Source organism: Malaclemys terrapin, chromosome 8, assembly GCF_027887155.1.
Source record: "Malaclemys terrapin pileata isolate rMalTer1 chromosome 8, rMalTer1.hap1, whole genome shotgun sequence".
Lineage (NCBI taxonomy): Eukaryota > Metazoa > Chordata > Testudines > Emydidae > Malaclemys > Malaclemys terrapin.
Window position 1 is genome coordinate 85788782 of NC_071512.1, and position 27092 is coordinate 85815873.

The window sequence follows — 27092 nt, forward strand, 5'->3', positions numbered from 1 at the left end:
CATGCACCAGAAGTTTACATTTTCTCCACTTTTGCAGTAGTTGGAAAATGTTAAATTTTGTGTCGTCTCTCCTCCCCGAAAAAGACTTCCAGCATTGCTGTTTAAGATTTTATTCTTGTGTATTTATTTAAAAAGTCATACAGTGACAAATAAGTGAAGTGAAGCTTTTTGTGAGGCAGATACTAAAAATGAGGGATATCTGTTGAATCTAGCAAGAAATATTTGGAAGGGTATATGCAAAACTAGAAATTGGTTTATTTGATTTTGCTTGCTATTGTCAGCTTGAAATGTCACTTTCTGGTCCTTATGGATAATATGCTAAATAAAACAACCAAAATAAAATTGACTGTCTAAATGACCTTATTCTAGGAAGACTGCAAGCACCTTCATCAATATTTGTTTATTTTCCATTTCAGTTGTTGCTATTTCTTCAGCCTACTTCCCAATAACTGTTACAATTCAAATTTGTGAAAATTTATCCAAAAATGTAATCATATTATGGGGGCAGCTGATAGTGACCCCTTTATTTAGATTACCTTATATTTCCCATTATAAAGGATTATTGCAACTTTTTCTTTGAGAATCTCTGACGCCTCCATTGTTTGCAGCATGGAGAACTCCCTCAGGCTAGTGAAGTGCTGTTTTTTTGTCACATGAAATTCTGTTAAGCTTTTGCTGAGATATAAAGAATTAAAAATTGCCATTACTATCACTTGCAGTCTTCAAGAAAATGTTGGAAGCCTGCCAAAATAACAAGCACAGTGCTCACACCTTTTGAGGTTGGGCTGATTCTGTCACCAATGCAGCAGCAGCATACTCTGTACGGGGAGTTGCTAGGGCAGCTGTGGGGAGAGGAGTTGTGGTTTTTGTGTGTGTGTGTGTGTGTTTTGCCCAGGGCATGGTGGGACAGCCAATCCTGGCACATGGCCCCCAGTGGTTCATGCCCCCTTGGGGGCACTGCATGGGACAGGAACAACCTTCCTGCTCCTGGTCATCTCCTAGTGAGTAAGCCCTTTTGAGCCTGGCATCTAGCCCCAGTGTTCCCTCCTTCTCTCCCTCCTCACATCTTTTCTCTTCCATTCTGGGGATCTGAACTGTCCCATTTAGAAAAGGGAGGGGAGGGAAGAACTAGGCCAGGCTCCTCTCAGTCAGTCTGTTTCTTGGGCACCAGAGCTGAAAGTAATATTATTTTCTTACCAGTGTGGGGGCCAAACCTCAGGTGAAAGGGGCAGGGTTTGGAGTCAGCCTCCCCCAGCCAGCCCATCCGCACTGGCTGGGCCCTGCTACCTGGGGCTCCGGTGGCAATTTAAAAGGGCCTGGGGCTCTGGCTGCTGCCGCAGTGCTTTAACGTCGCTGCCCCTTTGCCTCTCCCATCTGCAGCCCTGCCAGTAGGGCCCTACCGGCAGGGCCGCCAATGGGGGAGGCAAACAGGACAGCGACGTTAAAGCGCAGCCGCGGCAGCACTTTAACATGGGCTGTGTACGAGCTGGTACCGGCTTCTTACCAGTACGCTGTATCGGCCCGTACTAGCCCACTTTCACCCCTGTTGGGCATCCTCTTCCCCTCATCACCCAAACCAGACCCAGCATGTGGCCCCAGCAGCTCAGTTACACACGCTCACTCACTCTGTTTCTCTGTCTCATTTTTGTTTTGTTTTTTGGTGAGGGGGAAAAAAAAAAAGTCCATCAAAAACAAAGGATTTTTTCCCCCCAGATTTTTCAGCTCAGCCACTGAACTGAAAAATCAGTTAGTTGCCAGCTCTAATTATGTGTATGCTGAGGAAAAAAATGGGTCTATAAATGATGGAATGTGTTTAATGCAAATATTAGTGATTGATTATGATATGTGCAAATGTTAGTGAAATAAAGATTGTCAGCATTTTCAGAACTCAGTGCCTACAGTTGCCTTTTCATTCATATTTAAAGACCTACATAATTGGGCAGACCTCCCACAGTTCCCACCAAAGTCAGTTTGGGTTCCTAAATGTGGATGTAGAGGCCTGTCTTTCGGCACCTAATTTTGAAAAATTTGGCCTTCCTAAATAAAATATAAGTTATTTATAATATAAATAAGAAAATCTTTCCACGCGGTTTTAGGGAAACATGACACTGTTTCAGTATCTCTTTCACTGAGTTGCGCTATTGCCATTTTAATTTGGGACTGCCACTTTAGTGATGGTTTCTGGCATGCATTTTTCAAATGAGTATTGGAAGTCAGAAAGTGTCAAAGTAGCATGGTACATTGTAGAAAGCTCCTTTTTTCTTTCTTTAAGGAATTTCAGCCATTTAGTTCTATTGCCGAAGTCAACGGAGTCTTAATGTTAGACTTGGAAAGAATGAGCATCTCCTGCACCTGTGTGTTACAGTATGTGAAAGAACTGCAGCTCAGGTTTACAAGCATATGTGACATAGATAATTTACCTTTTTGCACATATCTGCATAAGTCTGTTTCTGTGCCACACGCATCTACAGAAATGGCCACTTCTTCTTTGGATATTGCCTGTGTTGATCTCAGCTCTGACTGATGTATGTGCCCTCAGAACTTTCAAAAGTTACATAGTGCACAAAACCCCTCAGGTTATATAAGGATGCACAGCCCAACTGCCACTGCACTCCTGGGGAAATTGTGTGCCAAAAAAAATTTAAATTCTGCAATAAAAATTAAAAATGTTGCACACAGTATTTTCAATTTCTACATATTTTGTCAAAATAACACAATATAATCACACCAGTTTCAATTATTTTTGGTCATTTATTTCATAATACCTGTCAGCAAGTATGTCTATAACAATACAGACAACAAAAAAGATTCAGGAAATATTTTTTGACAAATAGATTCCTTACTAGGCATATGAATACAGAACTCTGAGTAATAATTCATGTAAACTACAATACAGAACAGTATTTCCTATACCCCTCAGAGAGGGAAGTTATTGCTGGGAAGAAGCCTGGGTGTCAACTTGGAGGGTTGCTGGGTATGGGTGGGAAAAGTATGGAACAGGTTTTTTTGGGAGGCAGGGAGGGATTGTTATGGAGCTTTCCACGTGCAGACTCTGGCTGACCTCTATCCTCTCCCATTCAGCCAGGCACATCTGTCCCTGTCCCCATGTGTCCCAGCACCCCCATGTGTCCTTACACCCCCTGTCCACATGTGTTCCTCAACCCTCACTCAAACACCCACTCCCCCTATTCCCAGGTGTCTCTGTGCCCCCCCCCCAGGAACCCCCTGTCCCCATGTGGCCCTGCACCTTCTCTCCTGTCCCCATGTGGCCCTGCACCTACCTCCCCCCCTGTGGCTCTGTCTCCACTCTCATTCAGCCACTGCCCCAGTCTGTCCTCCCCCAGTAGTCCTGTCTGATCCTCTCTGCAGCCCCATGCTGTCTGTTTCCCTATAGTCCTTGTCTCTTGACCTGGCCCAAGAGGCACTGAGAAGAAGGCAGGCTTTTTCTTCTTCCTAGCTGGCCTGGAGCTGCTGCTCTGTTCTAGTGCCACAATGCCCTCTGGTGGGCAAAAGGCAGAACTGCACAACTTTCTGTCAGAAGCTTTTTTCTGGGCAAAAAAAATATGCATGGCTCATTAATTATGCATACACACAGTGGCACAGAATTCCCCCAGAAGTAATACTGACAACTGTAGGCAGCAAGTAGAAACTCAGGTCTGGTCTACACATTGCACAGCAAGCCAGGGTATGAACCTACAGCACATTAGCTTTGCAGGGTACATCAAAGTGCACTGTGGAACCTTTTGTGTGCAGTAGGAAGATCCACACAGCAAGTTAGTGTGCAGCAATCTAGTGCACTGTAGATTCAGACCAGGGCTTGCTGTACACTAACTCGCTATGTAGACAAGCCCTCAGAATGTCTGTCATTATCATCCTGGGTGTGTCTCTAAGAAAACCACTCTGTTTCTTGTTCTTCTGAGTATAAAATTATAATAGTTAAAGTAGGGGATAACTTTCCAACATGTGCCAAAAAGCTTTGCTCCTGTTTGGCTCTTTCTTTTCCTTAGGTTCCATTCAGCAACTTCCTCTTCATGGTAGATTGCCTTGCTTGATGTGCTTTGGATGATTGTGGCCAAATTTGCCAACTTCAAGTGTTGTTCTTCTTGCATTGATACTATGTTTGTGACTGATGAGCACATTCTGAAGCCCAGTCTACTCACAGAAGTTTCACCAGTTTAACTAAATCAGTTTCTAAACGAATTAGTTAAATTGGTGCAATTTTCAATGTGGGCATTCTTAAATTGGTTTGAGTAGCTAATATCAATTTAGCTTACTTCAGTTTATTACCAAATTAAATTAAATCAATGATAGTTACTCTTTTAACTGATTTAAATTGGTGCCTTTTCTGCTTCAGGGACGGACATAATCTTGAATTCTGTTTTGTATGCTAGCCTTCTCGAGGTGCATGCATCCAGTCTGACTCAAGCACCATCTCTGGGAGGCAGACATATAGGCCTCATCATCTGCTACTGAGCATTCAGGCACACTGGAGGTCCTGGTCTGAATCTAGGACTAGCAGCCTCACATTCAAAAAAAGCTTGATGCCTCGGGACTCAGCAATGTCATCCCATAAGGAAAGCTCTGATGCTAAAGGTTATTCCAAACAACAGTGCAGGAGCTCTCTATCCCACTCTCCTAGATCTGATGTTGGAGATTGTAAAGGATGTTGAGAGAGGTTACTTTATAGAGTCACACTCCATGACAGCCCACCCATCCACTTCCCAGTGCCCCAAAGGAAGTTCAGGCAAAACTGCTATGCTTTATCTTTCCTCCAAATGAGAGCAATAGAGGAGGTCCCTCAGTAACAGAATGGGAAGGGATACTATTTGCTTTATCTTCTAGTTCACGAAAGAGAGACTAGGTGTCACATCCAATGATGAAGCTTGGATGTTTGAATAAGTAAAGTTGACAACTGAAATTCTGCGTGGTGACACTGGCATCCATAGTTTCTTTCCTGTGTCAGCAGAATTGGTTTACAGCTCTTGATTTGAAGGACACATGTTCCATATTAAGAACAGGAGTACTTGTGGCACCTTAGAGACTAACCAGTTTATTAGAGCATAAGCTTTCGTGGGCTAATAAATTTGTTAGTCTCTAAGGTGCCACAAGTACTCCTGTTCTTTTTGCGGATACAGACTAACACGGCTGCTACTCTGAAAAATGTTCCATATTGTGATACTCCCTGCTCATTGAAAATACTTTTGGTTCTGAGCGGAATGCCATCATTGCTGACAATAGGTTCTGAAATTCAGATTTTCCATGGCCCTAAAAGTTTTAATCACATGTCTTAATATTAGTGGCCCATCTGAGTGCCTCGACAACTGTCTAATAAAAGACCATTTGCCTCAAAGTTGCAGTCTGACCTCAAGATATTCTGCCAGTTGTTCCTGTTATTGAACCTAATAGTTAACATCACAAAATACACTTTTGCCCTTTCACAAGTGGATTTCATACGGATGGTTCTGGATTCCATGATCACCACATCGTATCTCCCACAATACTGATTCCAAGCTATGTTCAAAGTGGCTTCTGCTGTAGTTAGGCCATTGGGCCTCATTTCTTTTGCACATTTATCATTTCTCTGGCTCAACTTCAGTTGAGATAATTTCAGCTCTGGCTAAATGCTACTGTCATCTAGACAATATGAGAGATTTTTAAAGGAACAAAAGTCAGTTAACTGCCCTTTCAGTGGAAGATGGGTGCCTAACTCTATTGTTCTGTGGAACATTTCCCCTTAACATGGACTTGACAGATTGCCATACCTCCTGCAGTTGTGCTTTCCCTATTGTGGTCGATAAAACAAGGACATGATGACAAAAGCAAACTCTTCACCCAACTCCACTATTGGTAGTATTGTTGATGGATGTTTTAGGATTAATTTGAGGTGTTCATCTGGATCAATTCCTAATCTAAGGCCTCTTTAGACGCAGGAGAAGATCCAACTTCATGTATTGTTTTGTGACAGAGATTGGCCCTTTTGGCGTATAAAGAATCTTTGCCTCCTTTAAGGAGCACCTTTCTTAGATTTTAATGCTATCACTATGATTATATGAACTTACACTTTCTATCATTCATCAGGAAGCCATGAAGTTCTGGACCCAATGTGCCTCTCACTATATCATGTTCATAGATCCCCATCTTACAGGAAAAGACAATATCCTGGTAGATGACATCAGCAAGAAGTACAGCACCAAACTGAAGTAGTTTCTCAAAAAGGCAATAGCCAAAGATCTGCTTCTGAGATCAAGTGGATCTGTTTGCCATGGAGCACAATACTAAGTGCAACTTTCTGCTTCAAGATTTGGAGAAGTTCAGTATCTGTATAGACGTATTTCAGTTAGGCTAGAGCCAGGCGTTCCCATATATTTTTTCCTCCGATTCCACTCATTCTCTTGGATCAGTAGAAGATCTTATGGAACAAGATCAAGGAGCTGCTTATAACCTCAGCTTGGTTTGGTTAGTTTTGGTTCTCCAATCTGCTGGGTCTGCCAGTAGATTAGTCAGGGTCTCTGTCCAATGGATCAGATTTCCTGTGCTATAAGCAAGGCCAATTTCAACATCCCAGTCTGAGGTGTCTTAGTATGGATACCAGCTGAATGACCAAATTATATAGACTAGAGTGCTCAAAAATCCAGAATTATCTGCCAGAAAGTAGGAGACCTATATTGTGGAGACTTCTAGAGGATGAAGTTGTTTCCTTCTGAGTAAGACAAAATAGTTCTTATGTTCTCCAGTTTTCCATTCTCTTTTTTCTGAACCACCTGCTTCTTCTCAGAGAAACTGGTCTCTCCCTGCAGCTCCATAAAATGCATCTGGTTGTGATTTTGTCCCTTTGCCCACTGGTACAGGACTCTACTATTTTCTCTTATCCTACAGTGACCACTTTATTTTGAAAAAAATTGATGCATGGGTTTCTTTCCTGTTCAGGAGCTACTTTTATTTTAGGGATGTAAATGTGTTCTCAGATTGGTTCATTGTGTCAGAATATTCCCTGCATCATCTCTCACTAAAGACTACATCAGCTAAGAGAGTCTGAAATCTTGATACCAATGGCTGAACCTCTGTATAGAATAGGATGTGCCTTAGGTGGTATTTTATCTGTGGTGATCTCTGATTTCTCCCTCAAACAATTATTGTCTACCATTTTTTCCTCTAAGTACCAGTCACCATGGGAGGTGAGTCTGCATTATTTAGAGGTGAAGGAGGCACTTAAATGGCTTTCTAAACAGAATTAAATTTTTCTATAAATCACCTACATAATTTGTATTATGATAAGCACAAGGGTAATCCTAAAATTCAGTCAGGTTCCACCCAGATATTTTTGAAGTGGATTAGACTATGCATATTCGCTTGCTATGAACTAGCAGGGATTTGAATACCTACAGCTGCCTCAATGGCTGTTCTTGAGATATGCAAGGCTGCTATGTGGCGTTCCAGCCATATCTTCATATTGCTCCCTGGATTTAGCTTCTAGATTGAGCTTATATGTGATGGGAATGTACATCACTGTGTGTGGAGCCCTGCAGGAAATGTATGTTAAAGAACCACAGTTACTATGGTAACTGTTCTTTTCCTGCCATTTACCAGCTCCTCAGCTTTTTTGCCACCATTTTGCCTTTTTTTTCTCCATGTCTATGGTCTTTCTGTGTGTTCCGCATAAGAGGGAATTCAGTGGATTTCTTGCATCTTCACTACTGCCTTTAACAGAACAGAATGGGAGGCAGTGAGGTAAAAGTTATTTTACCCAGCTCATCCAGATGGTAAGCAAACTGCTCTTCCATACACTGAGGTAGAGGCAGAAAGATGGATCAGTGGAAGGACTCTGGGAGGAGACAGCTAACTGCCATAAAGGGTGCCAAAGCTGCTCAGGAATAGAGCTCAATTTTGGGGAGATCTAGAAGTTCCACATGTTAACTATTTTTCTCTGTTGTGCTACATGAAATCCCTTCATAGTTTAGACACAGTGCAGTAGGCAGACAGTTGCTCCGCAGGGCTCCTAAACTCTGTAAGAATGGAGTTTTATGCCTGCCCAGGTAAAGATCCCCAGATGGCATCCCTTTTCCTGCTCTCATTCAGCACCTTCTGTCCCTCATGCTAATGAGTGACTTCAGCTAGTCATCCAGTCTAAAGTCTTCCTTCTGCAATTGTCTTCATTTAGTAGTTCATTTTTAGAATGATTTCAGTCAAACTGAACATTGCCAATGATTTTAAATTGTAAGCTCTTTGGGACATATACTGTGTCTCATTTCTGTGTAAATCACTGTACTGACTTCGGGTGCTGTATATATTGTAAAAAATTGGCAATTGTTAACATTGCTACATAATATCCATTTTGCCACAAAATTTATTCAGCTGAGTAATTTAGGTATCATGCGCCACATGGCACAGCCTTGTCCAAAATTCACTAGAATCCACTAAAATTCTACTGCAGCCTGTACAGGCCTAACCCAATTTGAAAACATTTTTCTTACATTTCCTCTTTTGGCTTAGTGCTCCCCCTGTTTCTCTCCTTTACCCCCATAGCTGTTCTTCTCTCCTTTCCCCTCTCATTGCTGATTTCTCTTTCTCTTCACCTGAATGGAGCTCAGGATCATGCTCAGTGCCAACTGCCTCTTAGTTTCAGATGGAACCTTTTGCTGAGCATAGCTGAGAAGTGGCTATGGGATGCAGTGCTGAGAGCTGGCCACTTGCACTTAAGTGTATGTCTACATTGCAATTAAAAACCTATGGCTGCCCATGCCAGCTGATTGAGGCTCATGGGGCTTGGGCTAAGGGGCTGTTTAATTGCAGTGTAGACACTCAGGATGGAGCCTGGGCTCCAGGAACCTGTGAGGTGGGAGGTTCCCAGAGCTTGGGCTGCAGCCCCTGCCGGAACATCTATACTGCAATTAAACAGCCCCACAGCCCAAGCCACATGAGCCTGAGTCAGCTGGCATGGGCCAGGCACAAATGTCTAATTACAGGGTAGATATACCATTAAGAAACAACCAAGGGTAAGGAGTGATTAAATTGTTGGGAGAGGTGCTGCTGTTTTCTAAGTACAGCATCATACTATATTTTGCTGCTTGCTACCATTGCCAATGCTTGGGTCAGATATTCTAACTCTTATATAGTACCAGCCACATTGGGATCATGGGCAAGTGTGTTTCTTTAAATATTTGTAGAAGAGCAAAGATCCTTGAGAATTGATGACCGAATCAGTTCTACTTTCAGTGGTTATTACTGTGTTATTTTCTCTTAATGGGCATAAACCATGTCTAACTGCTTGTGTGTATTCATAATTATGGCTGCAATGGGGTCAAATCATTTTATCTTGTATTTAGGATCCCTCCAGGTGACTAAATATAGAAACCTGTGTTTTCATCACCTGTTTTTACGTAAGACTTTGTCAGAAAAAGTTAAAATAATGAGATAAATTGGGATGACATCCCATGTGACTTATATGTTGTTGATTTGGTTCTAACCCAAAGGTGGGCAAACCATGGCCCGCGGGCCACATCCGGTCTGCGAGACCGTCCTTCCCAGTCCTTGAGCTTCCGGCCGGGGAGCCTAGCCCCTGGTCCCTCCCCTGCTGTCCCCCCTACGCCGCTGCGCGGGCAGTGCTCTGGGCGGTGGGATTGCACGCTCCTGCAGGGCAGCGCGGCAGCATGTCTGGCTCCAGCCGGGCGGCGCGGCGGCCAGACATGCTGCTCTGAGCAGCATAGTAAGGGGGCCGGGGCTGGGAGGTTGGATAAGGGGGGACAGCAGGGGTCCCGGGGGACAGGGAGCCGGGGGGGTTGGATAGGAGGTAGGATCCCAGGGGCAGTTAGGGGGTCCTGGGAGGGGGCAGTTAGGGGACAAGGAGCAGAGGGGTTGGATAGGTCGGAGGTTCTGGGGGGGGCAGTCAGGGGGTGAGAAGTGGGAGGGGTCGAATAGGAGGCAGGGGCCAGGCTGTTTGGGGAGGCACAGCCTTCCCTTTCCAGCCCTCCATACAGTTTTGCAACCCCAATGTGGCCCTCGGGCCAAAAAGTTTGCCCACCCCGTTCTAACCTATTGCATTAGTGTTTGAATTTGGTTTCTTTCAGTATAGCCAGGGCATCATGTAATATGTGGTTATGCAGCCATGTAAATGTCATATAATTTACCTTTTTGCTAAGATGTCACTTAAATCTGTTTATTGTGCAGATCAGCACAAATGAATTTTTTCTGTAATTTTCTGTTCCTCAGCTTATCTGCTTGTGATTTTAGGATCTCCAGGAGAGAGAAATTGTGTAGCCCGACAGAGAAATGGGAAATACAGCAACATGAGGTTCAGAAAGTGCTAGTGCACTATCTTTTGGGGAGCATGGAGAAAGATACAGAAGCATATGGCTGCCATCCTATGGCTTTCACCTACAGTGCATCAAGAGTGGAGCGCTGCTTAGGAGTTATGAATGCTGCCTCCTGCAAGCCTGCCCTGCTCCCCACAAGGCTTTGCTTCAGGCCCTTTAACCACCATCTGTCACCCACTCTCCCAATTTAAAAGTTGTAGTCTTTATCAAATGTCTTTGCAATCAGTCAGTGTTGCCTCATGTCTGTACTGCTGTGGTGCATAAAACAGGGACCCTCACCACATAATTTAGGATGAATGTACAAGAAAAGGAGGGACCTTGATTTGGCTTAGTTAATACAGTAGAATAGTCTCATATTTTGAGAAATTAATTTGTCAGGACTCTGAACTTATTTTCTACATAATCTTTAACTAACCTATTCAAATGTATTTCATTTAAATACTCTCTTAACAATTGTCTTGTTAATTCACTGTCATTTTACTGTAAAGATAAGTTTACTTACTCATCCACGAGTGTATGAAAATATCTAGGATGCATTCACCTGCATCTAATAATAGCAAACAATTACTTTAGACTCCCTGTGCTTTTTATTAACCTTAATAAATAGTAACATTTTTCATTGTTTGGTTTTTTGTAAATCATTCGTAGTTTCATGGTCATAATGTATACCAAGTAATACTTGGCTATTATGCTAGTAGCATAATGTAACTAGGAATTTTTAAGTGTATTTGAAATAGCAATTTTAATATAAGCACATGTAAACTGGCAGTTTCATTAGTTGCTGTCATTGTCAGTCAGAATCAAACTGTTCTAGAAGAATATTATCTTGCCCTGATTGATACAAATGCCACACCCCCAATGTTTTCTGCTAAAAGACTTTACCCTACTTATCCATATATATATACACATATATATATATATATAAACTTTCTGAGAGGTGACACTGTCATTCTTTTTCCTTCTTGCTGAAAAAAAAAAAAAAACTTGTTGAAGTAGTTCCCTTCCATTTGTCAATTCATGCCTTTATCAAAAACGTAGGTGGCCTGATTTTTATTTATTTATTTATCTATTTTAAAATAGCTTTCAGGCCTCATCATATATGTGCATCATATATGTCAGTTGAATGGTTTGTTGGAATTCTGACAGGTGGAAAAGAAAAAATATTCAGTTAAATTTATGCAACAAAAAAAAAAGTCTGTTCATCATTTTTGATGTAATATTGCTCCAATACTAATGCCCAGTGTTGCAATAATACGAGGAATGCAAGAAGATAAGGCTGGGATTTAAGATTTCATGGATTGGACCAAACTTAGAGAGTCCTATTGTGTCACACTAACATCTCAGATCCATACACAGGGGTTTGAAATCTAGATCTGAAACTAGATTTTCTCAAAATTAGAGATAGAAAATGATCCAGTCCATCATTATAGGAATAGGTTCAAACTGCAAATTTTAAATATGATGTTTTGTTTTGGACCCATTTCTACTGTTAGTGGTTTGACAGGAGTAACATCTTTTGATCATCTGTCAAATTAGAAGTGCAAATGAAAATAATGTTACTTATCAATTTCTTTGATTTATGAAGGCAACAGATTCAGTTAGCAAGATATTGTATTAATGTTTCATCTTGCTATGTGATTATAATTAATGTATATTGCTATTGATGAATATGGAATTTTAAGGATGAGGTTTGATATTTCTTGTTGTGTGAGTACAGACATTTAATAATCATGCCTGTACAAAATGATTTTTCGTACAATATAGTAAGTGCATTTTAGTAATACTGAAGTGTTCCAGTTATATTTTATATTCAGACTTTAATGATACTCTTGATACCTGTCCTAGAGAGAGAATAAATAGAAATAGTAAGTAAACTATTCTATTTCTTGGGGACAATATACATCTCTGTAAAAGTCCTTATTTGTTGAAACAGAGGGAAGAAATATTATGTTTCATAAACATATGTAATTTTCACATTAGTACCTTTGTCACAATGTAGAATATATCCTTAAGAACATTAACATAATTTTTATGAATGCAGATGTTTTTGAATGTTACTTTTTTCTCATTGTTTTGTTTACATTTTTTTGAAGGTTTCCCAATGAGTGGATCATGATGAACATACTTTAGGGACTTGCCATAGTATGGCTGCTTCTCGATCTACTCGTGTTACAAGATCAACAGTGGGGTTAAATGGTTTGGATGAAAACTTTTGTGGTCGAACCTTAAGAAACCGTAGTATCGCTCATCCAGAAGAATTATCTCCTCATTCTCAAGTACGATCAAGATCACCAAAGAAGAGACCAGAGTCTGTGCAAACTCAAAAGGGAAGTAATAGTGGAAGAACTACTGATTTGAAACAGCAAAATGCTCGGGAATCATGGGTGAGCCCTAGAAAGAGAGGACTGTCTACTTCTGAAAAAGATAATGTTGAGAAACAAATTGTGGAAAATTGTGAGAAAAGACAGGCAGAATCTGCATCACCAGTTTTAAAACGCATTAAACGTTGCTTACGTTCAGAAGTAGCAAACAGTTCAGTAGAAGATTTGCCTACTAAAGCAGAAAAGGAATCATTGGAGTGTAAGAGTTCCATATCGGACAATGATGCAGTCTCTGCAGGGACTAAACGAGCTTGTCGATGTCTTATACTGGATGATTGTGACAAAAGGGAAATTAAAAAGGTGAATGTCTGTGCTGAAGGGTTTAATAATTCTGCAATAGTTGAAGAGCTCACGGGCTATCAGGCTGTCAATGGGGTTGATGAGAGAGAGTCAGATGCCCTAAACTGTGATGATTGTCAGCCTGGTGGGAACACTAAACAGAACAGTGCTGGTTCCTGTATGCCCAAGGAGAAAACAGTAGCAGAAAATGGGAATTCATTTGCCCATTCTTCATTGTTGCTTAATAGCAGCAAGGAGGACTGTGTTATAGACCATTATGTGCCTTGCACAAATTCACCTGAACAGGTAAAGTTAGAGGACCACAAAATAAGTGACTGCTTGCCTGCGGAACCTGTTGATCAGGCAAATGAGCCAGCTACAGGATTCTTTTCTGAAATCCAGTCATCTTTCTTAAGGGATTCTGAGGAGGAGGTAGATGTGGTGGGAGATAGCAGTGCCTCAAAGGAACAGTGTGCTGAAAACACCAACAGCAACCTGAACGCCGATCATGATAGTACATCAATCTCAGGTGAACCTGAACCACCATCTTCTGTGCTGGAATGTGTTTCAGCTCAAATTACATCTATGTCAGAACTTCAAGAACACAGATATACATTGAGAACTTCACCGCGAAGGGCTGCCCCTGCCAAAGGTAGCCCCACTAAAAATAACTCGCCTTGTAGAGAAAATGGGCAGGTTGAGGAAAATAATCTTAGTCTCACTGAAAAGAATATAGCTGCAAGTACTAATAATATCTGTGGATCTCCCATAAACGCTAAAGAAATTATGCAGAGTGAAAAAGTGAGAGGTTGTGACTCTGGAGATTATGGGAGTGATGGACTAAGTAAGCCACCCTCTGAGGCTCGGCTCATTGCTGGATATATATCATCTGCCAAAGAGAGTGCCAACCTGCACACTGCAGAAGATGATGAGGAAGAGCCTGATGTGTATTACTTTGAATCAGATCATGTGGCATTGAAACACAACAAAGAGTATGTGTAACTATGGTAACCATGAATTCTGCTTTTGTTCCTTAGCCAAAAATCTAATTTTCAAAAGTTATCCATATATCTTTAAGTAATTTCACAATAATTTAAGTACTTTGATTTCTTAATTGTTTAGCTATTATTTGTTTTCATAAGTACTTTAACCTCAACCGTCATTTCCCATATCCTCTCAAAAAGTAACCTTTCATCTATGTAATATGCAGTGTGGTACAGCAATGTGGTTTATACAGTTCTAATAATTTAAGTTTCCAGCAAGAAATTGTTTTTGAAACTCACTTCTGTTGTTTTTCCCCCCCAGGGAACTTGCAGAAACCAAACTAAAATATTACAGCCTTTAATTTAACTAGAAACATTTTGATTATTTATCATCCTGTCTAATAGTTACAGTACATACAGGTTTATTAAATGGTGATACTACTATACATAGCAGAGTATATAAACAAGTTGCTATGGCATCCATTTTCCAAGCATTGTGGAAGAGATTTAGCTTTTTTTTTTTCATGTCAATTAACTTGTCATGTTGCTAATTTCCAATGGAACAATTTGAAAACTTACACCAATGTTGTCATTGCATCATGTTTTCATCTATGGTGACATTATTTTAGCACAAAAAGTATAGATTGATATTCTAATTACCCTGAGCAAGTATAAACATAATTTGTTTATTATCTGAATAGCTATTAGTAAAACTGAGGTAGTCACAAATATGTAATGTGATGAAAGTCCTTGTAAAGAAAAGGCACTGATTTTTATATAAATATAGTTTATATGGAAAGAATTTGCCTTAAAATGACAGATCAGACCACAACTTTATACCACGCAACAATTTCAAGACCTTTTTAAAAATTGTTTGGTTTTTGTTTTCTTGCTATTTAGTATATTGTCTAAATTTTCTTCTGAGTATTGAAATACCAAAAATATTAAGTGCAGATGAGCTTTGCTTCATACGAATAGACAAACAAAATTATTGCTAGCTATAAGACTTGACAGAAGCTGTGGTTTCCAGAGATAATGGCACCCCTGGGGCATTATGAGGCACAAGACACAGATGATTGTCTCTAATCCTGCAGAAGTTTGTGTTATTATGGCTTTTGGAGTTACATTATTTTTATAATGAAATTTCTTCAGTATTGGATATAAGTAAATTGCTTTGATTAGAGAGAGCTGCCAATTAAAGTATACAGTAGTTCAGCTGTGAGGTTTGCATAAATTATCATTAAAAATGATAATGTATATACACTAGTGCACTTTCTCAATCCAAGTATTTTTTTTGCTGCTTTCCCGTTGACAGACATTGCATATTGTATAAAATTAAATGTATATAAAGGTCAGATGAAAAGGAAACTCGATCACTTTCTCTTTTTTAGTTTTTGTTGTTTTTATTTTAAACAAGGTGATCTATTTTAATTTATGTCAGTGCGAGGACAGTTTTTCTCTCAGCTCTGTAATTTCTGATTATTAAGTATAGAATGCAACAGTGGGGCAAATTTTCAGATGTGACCTTGGATTTTGCTCTTCCAAAATTAAGCATACACAAAACCCACATTATTGTAGGTGAAATCCACATGTGGATGTAAACACAAGATAATAGTGCATTTAATTTCTCTAGTAGTATGTGCAAATGGGTGTAAACAGATATTCCTATACAGTTTAGAGGTTAGTTTGAGGCCACCTGAAAACCTGGACCAGTATGTTAACATCTGTATGTGCACAATTGCCCTTTAAATTTAACTAGTTATTGTTGAGCTTGGTGGGCTGCTTGTGACAGCAGCTTGGAATGGTTTTGAAATTACATATATTTATAGGAACAACAAGGAGTCTGATGACACCTTGTTGTTTTGGTAGATACAGACAAACACAGCTACCCCCTGATACTTGACATATATTTATAGGCTGATAGTCACTGGTGATTGTTAAGAGGTAATGATCTAGATGCAGAATTTTAAGCAAATATTACAGTTTCTGAAATGTGGAACATTCCATCAGTAGTTATAGCAAGAAAGGGAGACTTTTGCAGTCTTTTATAAATCGTGGTATAAATCAGGAAAGGACTGTGCCCACTTTCCAGGTGGAAAGCACAGTTCTACTGAAATACTATTTATTTAATCTACGTTCTTCCGTCTTAAAAAGAATGGGCAAGTCTACACTGACCTGCAGTTTGGACTACGGGGGTGTGAATAGCAGTGTGCACCGAAGTGCTGTGCTGTAACTTCCCTGTGTGGAAGTCGTGCGTGAACTTAAAAGTCCCTAGTTCACACTAATGTAGTCCTGTTTAAAGAGTTTCCATTATAGCAGGCAAATGCTGTTAGTTCAGTGTCATTTTGGCTTTGCAGAGTATGGTGGTCTTATGTTTAGTAGCTCTACAAAGAGCATAAGCTCTCTCTATCTTACAGCAATTCATGATTAGACATGTCTTGTCTTTTCTTTGTGGGTGAGTTTTGCTCTTTGTTCGTCTTTTCATTCTTTCTTACAAGTCAATCCAGGCAGCCACTCAAAAGATGACACTTAAATCACTCCATAGATTAGCAAAGAGAAATCAGTGTTTTTTGATACCCACCTGTACCCTAGGCCATCTCCCACGGGGTGGGGAGGGAGCGCCACCCAGCCCCATTCCTCTCCCAGCTCTGCTCTGGCAACCACCCCCCATCAGGCTCCCGGCCTCGCACCCAGCCTCTGCCCCAATTGTGGTCCCCGGCCTTGGCTCTGCTCCCAGCTCTGGTCCTAGCCCCCGCCCCGCCCACTGCTGAGGCCTCAGCCCTCTTATACCCTCCTCTCCTCACCTCCCCCCCCCCCAAGCCACAGCCCCACTTCCAGTTCTTGTGGTGTGGGCTGTGTGTGTGTGTGTGTGTGTGTGTGTGTGGACAGAAGTCAGGGGGGTGCGACCCTTAAAAGTTTGGGGGCCACTGCCTTAAAACAATGTATCATCTGTAAAACTTGCCCAGTCTCTGTCCCTAGTGTTCTCATAGACCTTAACTGTACAGTTCATAAATCTAAGTTTCACGATGTTTGAGAATGGCTTTATTGTTTTATGCAATATTATCATGGATTGTCATGATAATAACGAATTATATCAGAATTCATGTTATATCGGGTAGCGTTATATCGGGGTAGAGGTGTAAATACAATAACTTCATTTGTAAAATTCTAACAATTACAGTCCTAAATTGAAATATGAAACTGTTAGACTATGCTAAAAAGGCCAACAAAACCCCTTAAGACTTATTTCCCGGAAAAACAAGGTAATAACATATGTATTGTAGCCTTTTTATGTGAAATTATGATGTTTTAATTTAAGTGTCCATAAAACATTTTTATGTGAAAACTTCTAAGGAAATATGAAAATACTGTAGGAAAATAAATACCACAAAAGTGGGAGGATAGTGGAATATTATTATTTAATATTTATATTGGGTAAAACTCTCTCATCCAGGTCATGGTAAGTGCTGTACAGTCTTATAGTAAATGACAGTCCTTCCTTCAAAGAGTGATTCAGAAAACTATAAACAGTAGTTGTACAGCAGTACAAATAAATAACAACAGGCTGATCTAAGAGTTTATATAATTGTAAAATGTTGGGGTTTTTTTTCCTTTATGTTTCATGTATATATTGTTAGTTCAGTTTTTGATTTTGGTTTTCTTTTGTACAATTTCTGCTCTTACAAGTGTCTCTCTGAAAAAAATCCATTCTGTATGTAATTTAAAGAGTGTTTATATTTTTCCAGTACAGAATTTTTACATTTTAACACTCTGTTTTCAAAAGTCTTATTTAGTCATCGTCTTATGTCTTAATACTTGCTAATATATCCCCTTGCTGTCTCCTTGTTAACTTTCATCATTCCCATTAAATTACTTGCCCTAAATTCTCTGTCTTCTCAATTCAGGCTTATTATTTTAAGTATGTGTCTCCCTTTGTCCTGCTTTTCATTTTTCCTTCATTCTCAGTCTCTTTTTTTATTTTATTATTATTATTATTATTTTGTTTTTGCCTGCTTCTCTCCACTTACATTACCTTCCTATGTTTGTCTTGAAATGCTTTGCATTACAGGGACTATAGGGAAGGGAGCTGGAAGTATATGCTCAGAACTTTCTTTTGAGAGATTGGATAGTCCCTGGGCCAAATTTGAGTGAGTTCATAATACATTTATGTATTGCTATACAGCTATGGCCTGAATCCTGAAATCTGAAATCAGTTTTTCAGGGGGACACTTACACTTGCATGGAATCCCATTGAAGTCAGTGGGGTTCTGTTTGAGCGCAAGGACCTGTATATGGCAACTAGATTACAGGATACAGGGACCTATATTTTTCCAATAGACAAGTGCTTCCTTATATGTTTCTGCATACATTTATTATATTTCATAGTTTAAAAATGACATATTCATATAGGAGTTTAAAACAAAAGAAAAGACAGGGTGTAAAATATTTAATTATATTTCTAAAATCCCTGTTTGTTGTCTGTAATGGATTGCTTTGTCAGTGTGGAACCCGAATTGAAGCCAGTGGGCTTTGTACAGATACAAGAGTCCACCTGTGGACAAAGAATTGCAGGGTCAGACCTAGATATTTTAACTTCTAGCATGTTGTGAGCTCCTATGACATATGCACGCGTGCACACGTATTTTGCCTTACCAGTTATTTCAAGACCCTCTTACACAGAACCCATTTGAATTATAAATCTGTAATGATTTCATGACAAACTGTTCTAATCTTTGCATTTTAAAAATGTAATTAGTTTTCATTAATATATTCACAGATTAAAAACCAGAGAATTCAGAGTTAAGGTTAAATTTAAAATAAATCTAAACATGTTAAGATTTGGTAATGCTCAGATAAGGCATCAAAATACCTTTAATTCCACCTTGAAGTGACACCATGCAGTTATGAGTTGTGCCTAATAGTGTGTAGTTCCAGTTTAGATTATACTGATTTTTATAGACACGTTAATTTTTTTCATTATTCCTTTCTTCATGGGGCACACCATCTTTCCTTAGGGAAACTTAACATTACTCTTACTTGGAACAATGGGGGTGGTGGTCATTTTGAAAGACGCCATTTTTTTTGCTAATAGCAGCCTTGTACCCTCACTGACACTGAGAACAATAGGCGATGGCAAATACTTTGAAACAGGTCAATCCTTCTTGATATTCTCTGTAGAAGAATATTATTTGACAGTCGCCGCTGAAGAAGAAATTTTCACTTTTGAAGGATAATGAGAATAAATTACCATTAATCCTTAAAAAGAATCTCCAAATGTAGCTTATGCATATGATTGGAGTGAGTTTTAACTTTTGAGAAGGGTCTGTGGTTTTCTGTTAATATCACTTGGGACAGATGGTCTGACAAAGGGTGATAAATTTCTTAAATTACCCTTTTTTAGTTTATTTTAACTCATAAGACACTTAATGGGTTTACTTGTCAATTCAGAAAATTCATTCTGTGCTCAAGCACGTGTTGTAATTTTGGTGAGGTCTGGCTGTATTTTTCATACATAACAAAGTGGCTTAATCCCTGCTTCAAATGAAAATCTGAACTTTAACTGTGGAATCACTATTAGTGCTTCCATAAAGTGGAAGCATAAAGGAGCTGTATAAGAAACTTTGTATGAGTTTGAGATGAACTACAGTTTAGTAATACAAATAATTTTTTGTTACTAAACAACATTATACTAATAAAACGTGATTAGTTAAGTTTTAGTGTAGTTCTGCTATTTTTTACAACTAACCCCAAACTTACACAATTTCAAAATTTTTAGTATAATTTCTCAGCAGCTTCCATTAGTGTCACATTTATAAGAGATACAAGCTTGAGAAAACAATAGGTATCAGTAAATAGAATATTACATTAAATATTAAATTAATAAATAATAAACTAACCCTCCACAGGACTTGAAAAATGGCTTCGGTGAATAACACATAGCTAGTAAAAAGCTTCTCGGGGTGAGTGCTGGCAACTTCTACAGAGTTGAAGCTTTCCTATAAAAAGAGAGAAAAAATTTGCAAGAATAACCTTCAAATGTGAGTGGAGTCTAAACCAATGTGGATGGACAACAGCTCCACTTCCTTTCCAGCTATTCATAGCTTTGCCAAACTGCAGCAGAGTAAAATCAACCAGTTTCATTGCTGTCCCCAAGACTCTGACAATAATGACAATTTCGCTCTGTTGCTAGTTGGGAAATCTCTGAGTAGGAACAGGGTTAGGCACTGCAGTTACTTATTAGGGAAGGAGATTTGATAATTTGCATCTGAAGGGAGGGGGTACAGTAGTGGAAACATCTCCCTCGCAATAGCCAGAATGCTGTGATAAAGGTGAACAAACAGAAACAAACACACTGTAATCACAGCAGCCATGAGACAGCTAATGGTAGAGAAGTGGAGACTGCCGATTATTTTGATCGGAGCCCTGAAATGAAAGAGGAGCAACAGTGTGAAACAGAATGCACATGATCATTTTTCTTGCAGCAGACATGGTGGGTTTGCGGAGACGGGGAAGGGAACACTTCAAAATTATTAGACACTTAGTAGCCAGAGGCTGATTTTAAAGCTGAACCCACCAAGGATTTAGGGATGACGTCCTTGTATTACTCCCTATACCCTCCCTTTCCTTTGGCAGCTGAAAAGTGGGTGTCCCCTCATCACATCTGTTGGCTTTGTCTAATATCTTTAATTATCTGGCTCTTAGGCATCTGTTAAAATTTTAAAGTGCTTATGTGCTGGGTTGGGTTTAGGAATGTGTGAAGAGTGTTCATGTGTGAGAGCCTGGGAATAGAAGAGAAGGAGGGATTGATACAAGATAGGAAAGATAAGTGTGATGTTGAGGGAGAGGAAGAGAGAAGGAGATTTTGGTGGAAGAAAGAGAAAATTAAATTTAAGAGAAGATAGCAGTCACAAAGAGAGACTGTAGTGAAGCTAGGAATAAGGACAAACTAAAGCAAGAGATGTTAGTAAGTTTGGATTTATTCCTTTAAAACTTCTGGAGTTATTGCCTTGGGACATGGCTGCATCTGTATTTTTCACCCTGGCTAATCTGCTTAGTCTTGGGACAAGTCTACATTACAAAATTAAGTTGACCTAAGTTACATCAATGTACAGCCATCCCAGTAATTAAATTGCTTTTGCCTGTCCACACTACGCTCCTTGTGTTGGCAGTGCGTGTTCTCACTATTAGCGCTTGCATCTATGCAGAGAGCAGTGTTCCTTGGGTAGGTATCCCATTTTGTAACTCGCCACATCTAGCGCAGGGTGTTTTGGGAGGGATTTGAAATGCCTCATGGGGACAAATGAGTCGCACAGGAGTTAGTGGGAACATGGTTTCAATGTCCTATGATGCATTTTTCTCTTTCCCATAATGTTTTGTGCCTCTTTTCAAAAGCTCTGCAAACCCACATGTCTACCGTCTATGTGAGAAGCATGGTTCCTGCACAGCTATGGACTACTGTGATGAGTGTTGCGAGCATAGCGCGTGCTGTATTTGCAGAGCTGCCAGAGGAGCCGTGAGGAACATGAGGATTCCTTGGAGGCTAGCTTACTGTAGGATATAGAAACAATTCAAAGTTGTTGTTGGCATTCACGGAGCAACTGCAGATGGTGGAGTGCCGATTCTGGACCCAAGAAACAAGCATTGACTCACATGATCGAATCGTTACGCCGGTATTGGATGACGAGCAGTGACTGAAGAACTTTTGAATGCACAAAGCCACGTTCCTTGAAGTGTGTGCAGAGCTCGCCCAGTCCTCCGGCAGAGTGACACCAAAAGGAGAGCTGCACTGACAATGGAGAAGCAAGTGGTGATCACTGTGTGGCAGCTTGTCATGCCAGATTGCTACCAATCTGGCAGGAATCAATTTGGAGTTGGGGAATCCACCATGGGAGCTGCTGTGATGCAAGTGTTCAGGGCCATTAATCACATCCTGCTACAAAGGACTGCGACTGGGCAATTTGCAGAACATAGTAGATCACAGGCGCTGACTTTCTAAAGTGCCGGGGGGTGCTCGCCCCTGGCTCTGCCCCCACTCCACCCCATCCCCCAAGGTTCCACCCTGCCCCGCCTCTTCCCACCCCCACTCCACCCCCGTCCCGCCTCTTCCTGCCCAGTTCCGCCCTTCCCACAAGTGTGCTGTGTCCTCGCTCTTGCCCCCTCCCCACCCCCGTCCGTCCCAGCCTCCTGCTTGCATGCCGTGAGACAGCTGATTATGGCAGGTGGGAGGCGTGGGGAGGGAGGGTGAGGTGCTGATCCATGGGGCTCGCCAGTGGGTGGGTGGCACTGAGGAGAGTGGTGTGAGCTGATAGGGGGCTGATGGTGGGTGCTCAGAACCCACCATTTTTTTTTCCTGTGGGTGCTCCAACTCTGGAGCACCCATAGAGTCAGCACCTATGTAGTTGATGGTTTGGCAGCAGTGCAGTTCCTGAATTGTCGTGAACAATAGATGGCACGCACATCCCTATTTCGGCACAGGATTACCTTGCCATAGAGTGCAGCAACAGAAATGGCTACTTTTCTATGGTATTAGAAGTGCTGGTGGATCACCGGGGACGTTTTACTGACATTAACGCAGGAAGATCAGGGAAGGTGCATGACATACGCATCTCTAAAAACACTGACCTATTCAGAAAGCTGCAAGCAGGGGATGTTGAAATGCCAGTTGTGATCCTGGGAGACCCAGCCTACCCCTTACTCCCATGGGTCATGAAGCTTTATACCGGCAACCTCAGTAGTAGCAAGGAGTGCTTCAACTACAAGCTCAGCAGGTGCAGAATGACAGTTGAATGTGCCTTTGGCTGTTTGAAAGGCTGCCAGTGCTGTCTAGTCACAAGATTAGACCTCAGTGGAAAAAAATCTCCCAATGATTATAGCTGCTTGCTGTATGGTTCATAGTATCTGTGAAGCAAACGGGGAAAAGTTTCCACCGGGGTGGAGGGCAGAAGTGGAATGGCTGTCTGCTGATGTTGAGCAGCCAGATACCAGGGCTATAAGAAGAGCTCAACAGGGAGCTATGTGGCTCAGGGAGACGTTGAAAGAAATCTTTTAATAGTGAGCCACAGTAATGTGTGTTGCTCTAATGTGCTCTGTCTGGTATTGTTTTTTTGCACCCTGGTATGAACCTTGTAATAGGTGCTCTATGTGTAGTAAATGCACATGCACCTATTGTTGTTATCCGTGAATGATGTCAGCCCCAACCAGCAAATGTTGTGAACTAATAAAGATGAATTAAGTTTCCACAGACCTTTATTCCAAACCCTTGCAAACAGACATGTTTGTAACTGAATGAAACTATAAATACAGGGGAAAGAACAGTCATTTCATTTCACAAACATACGCCAACTTTGTGTCTTTCACAGATCAGTGTATGTGCGGCTCTGATTGTACTCTTCCCCTAGCACCGTTTTCCACAGGTGGTGGTGTTTTAGCCAATTTCTCACTCCTGAGGCTAATGGACACTGAAAGGGAACAGCTCCTGACCTTATACTGCTAGCCTGTGTGCTGCATTGGTGCCGGCTAAAGTAATTGCTGAGTGGCATGGGAAAGTGTCTTACCGCAGCAGAAGAAATAAGGCAGCCCTCCCCAGAAACCTTCAGCAGAAGATTTCAGACTACCTCCAGGAAAGTTTCCTTGAGATCGCTATGGAGGATTCATGGGACATCCCGGTGCACATAAACTGTTCTGCCGTGCCCCCTCTGCCTAAGTGTACATGGGAAATGAGAAGCAGATAGCAACTCTACCTCTATTGGTTATTTCTTGCCTCTTCTAGTATGATTAAAAAAGAGTAAATGAACAGCTATATCCCTGCAATATCAAAGCAAACTGCATACTTACCAGAGATTTCTTCCCCTGCATCAGACTCACGTGTGCTGAATTGTAGGGACTGGCTCGACTGCTTGGGAATCAAAAAGAGGTCCTGGCTCACTTTGCCACTGGATCCCTGATTGCCTGTCCCTCCTCCTCTTCTTCCTCATCCAACACCACCACCTCAATGTTCGTTCCAGGGACCCGTGACTCCAGCTCCCCTGAAGTATCCACGGGGCCTTTTTTTTGGGGGGGGGGGGGGGGAATGGAGTCTCTGCTGAGAATGGCATGCAGCTCTTTGTAAAATTGGCATGTCTGTGCCTCTGCACTAGAGCAACTATTCGCTTCCCTTGCCTTCTGTTACGCTGCCGCAGCTCCTTTGCTTTGCTTTCATGCAGTATTGTTGCAGGTCCCTCTGGTAGCCCTTCTCCCCCATGCCCCGAGTGATCTATTTGTAGATATCAACGTTTCTGCGGCTAGATCGGAGCTGTGCCTGCACGGCCTCTTCTCCCCACAGAGTCAGGAGATCCAACACCTAGTGTACGCCAGGCAGCGTGGAGACAGCATGGTCAGCTGGTAGTTGCTAGGTGAGCTCTCCACTCCGAGCAAACAGAAAATGGAATTTCAAAAATTCATGGAGCTTTAAAAGGGGAGGGCCGTGTACCTGGCCACCAGGCAGCGGAGTTCAAAACAGTGACCAGAGTAGTCACGATGGGGCATTGTGGGACACCTCCTGGAGGCCACTAAAGTCAATGTAAATAACATAGTGTCTACACTGACGCTGTGTTGCCGTAACTACATCAACCTAATCGCTACACCTCTCATGGAGGTGGAGTTAAGTCAGCGTAGCGGGCGAGTTACATCGGCAGGAGTGACACTTTGGTGTAAAAGCTTACAGAGTTAGGTCAATGTAAGCTGCCTTGCATCAACCTAACTGCAGTGTATACTAGGCCTTGGCTAATAAATATCAAAGTAATTTTTTTCAAGTCCTTAGTTTCATCACCTTCCTAAAAATATAAATGCATACATATTTACTACAGTGTAGCCTAATTAATAGTCTAAAACAAATTTATTTTAAAGAAATTTTTAAAAAGAAAGAAAACAGAGAGAACATTTGGCACCTACTGATTTGGAAATGCTTAACCAGTTTTCAAGTACATTAATTATTGTAGAATATCTAAATTAGAAAGTGACAAAAGATTAGACCTACAGCCTCTCTTTGGAGGTGTCAGAAATATCAGATTAAAAGAAATGCAACTGCTACAAAACTGTAAAGTTATAATTAAAGTAGAACAGGGGCGTCTGTAGTTCAGAAAAAACATGAACAGAATATTCTGATACTCTACTAAACAAACATGAGACTTCTCCATGAAATACACCTTTGGTTTTTGAAATGGCCTAATTTGGTAGGTTGTCTCTGACAGTGGTACCTACCTATTAAATGCTTCAGAGAAGGTGCAAGAAAACACACAATGTACAATTTTGCAATAATGTGTCTGGAAAGTTTCTTCTTAACCCCAAGTATTTAGGATTTGTCTACACACAAAAGTTGTGCCATATTAAGTATACTGGGATCATAGAATCATAGACGTCAAGGTCAGAAGGGACCATTATGATCATCTAGTCTGACCTCCTGCACAACGCAGGCTACAGAATCTCACCCATCCACTCCTGTATCAAACCTGTGTCTGAGCCATTGAAGTCCTCAAATCATGATTTAAAGACTTCAAGGTGCAGAGAATAGTTAAAGGGATACAAAGTTCCTAGTGTGGATATATAGTTATGTCAGTATAAAGGTGCCTTATGGCAGTACAGCTGTTCCCATATGGGAAGGGGAATCAGCTGTGCTGGAAAAGGCACCTTTATACTGGTAAAAAAGTGTCCATAATAGGGGTTGTACCAGTATAACTATTTCGATTTTTTTTTTTAAATCATACCCTAATATTAAGTTAATTCTTGTTGTTACTAGCAATAGGATACAGACATAAAATCATGAATGAAATGTTAAAGTTCAGTTGACTATTATGTCTTCTCCCAGGCCATGTCTCCATTACCACTTATGTCAGCAAAACAGTTGTCTCTCAGAGATGTGGAAAAAAACACCCCACGAGCGACATAAGTTCGTTTGTGTGCACAGTGCTTTGTCGGCAGAAGTTCTCCTGTCGGCATTGAGCAGCTACACGAATGATCAGACAGCAGCACAGCTGCAAGTTCGCTAATGTGGACATGGCCTCACTCTTTTATTCTGCAAACACAGAGTTCAAGGTGAGGACAAAATACTGATTTATATAATGATTCAGCTGTGCTAAATTGTTGTACACATTTCCCAGCCTAAGGACAAAATCTGCTTACCTGCCTTTTACCGGTATGATTGATGGTAATAAAAAGAGAATTTTATCCCTCCACACCAAAGCACAGAAAAAACAAAACAAAAACTTGAGTGACTGTGGAATTTTTCAAGGCCAATTAATAGTGGTGGTATATTTTCAGTATTATTTTCCATTACTTTCTTAATACAATGTAACATATTTTGCTTTTTTTAAATTATTGGTATACATTTCTTATTGAAAACATCAACTGGATCCTATGGTAGTTTTGAAAAATGCCAACACATTTTTCAGTCTTTTATTCATAGATTTTAGAGCCAGAAAAGGACCATTATGATTATCTAGTATGAGCAGCATAACACAGGCCATAGAATTTCACCCAGCTTTCCCTCATCAAATTCAATAGCTGTGTTTTTTAATACAGCATATCTTGTTAGAAAGACATCCTGTTTTGATTTAAAGACTTTGTGATGAAAAATCTACCACATGCCTTGGTAGGCTGTACCATTGGTTATTTATCCTCATTTAAAATGTGTAGGTTATTTCCAGTTTGAATTTGTTTAGCTTCATCTTTCTGCCATAGCATCTTACTACGCCTTCTGATTACTCAAGATTTAGTCTAAAGGTTATCCTTATAGATGATCCCTTGCATCAGGACTCATTAAACTGTTCATGACTGCAAGTCATGTCCGGTATACATAGATTGTAGTTTTATAATATTAGCATAATACAATACCTAAGAGTAATTACAATACCTAAGTAATTACTCTTAGAACAAGAGTATGTGCTTAAGTACTCTATTCTGCCCCCCTTGCTTTTTTGCTTAGTGAAAATACTTAAATGTCCTAGGAGAAACCCCTAATTAAACAACAGCATTACCAACTCTTGCAGGTTTTTTTTGTAGAGCTGTGGTATTTCAGCTGGGTCTGGTGAATTTGAGCCTTGTTTAGGGCAAACCCACTTTGACTGGCTGCCTTTCCCTCCCTCCCCACATCCTGGAGAACAGCA

At 40.7% G+C, this 27092-nt stretch overlaps 1 protein-coding gene across 6 annotated transcripts in view; it reads left to right on the plus strand.

Annotated features, from left to right (window-relative positions):
• ZZZ3 (zinc finger ZZ-type containing 3) overlaps nucleotides 1-27092 on the plus strand; it is a 92661-nt gene that overhangs the window by 30581 nt on the left and 34988 nt on the right. For all 6 annotated transcript variants that reach the window (XM_054037163.1, XM_054037164.1, XM_054037160.1 and 3 more), the window contains exon 2: nucleotides 12404-13962. In XM_054037163.1, coding sequence (XP_053893138.1) covers nucleotides 12455-13962 — 1508 coding nt within the window. In that variant the 5' untranslated portion in view covers nucleotides 12404-12454. The remainder of the gene's footprint in view (nucleotides 1-12403; nucleotides 13963-27092) is intronic.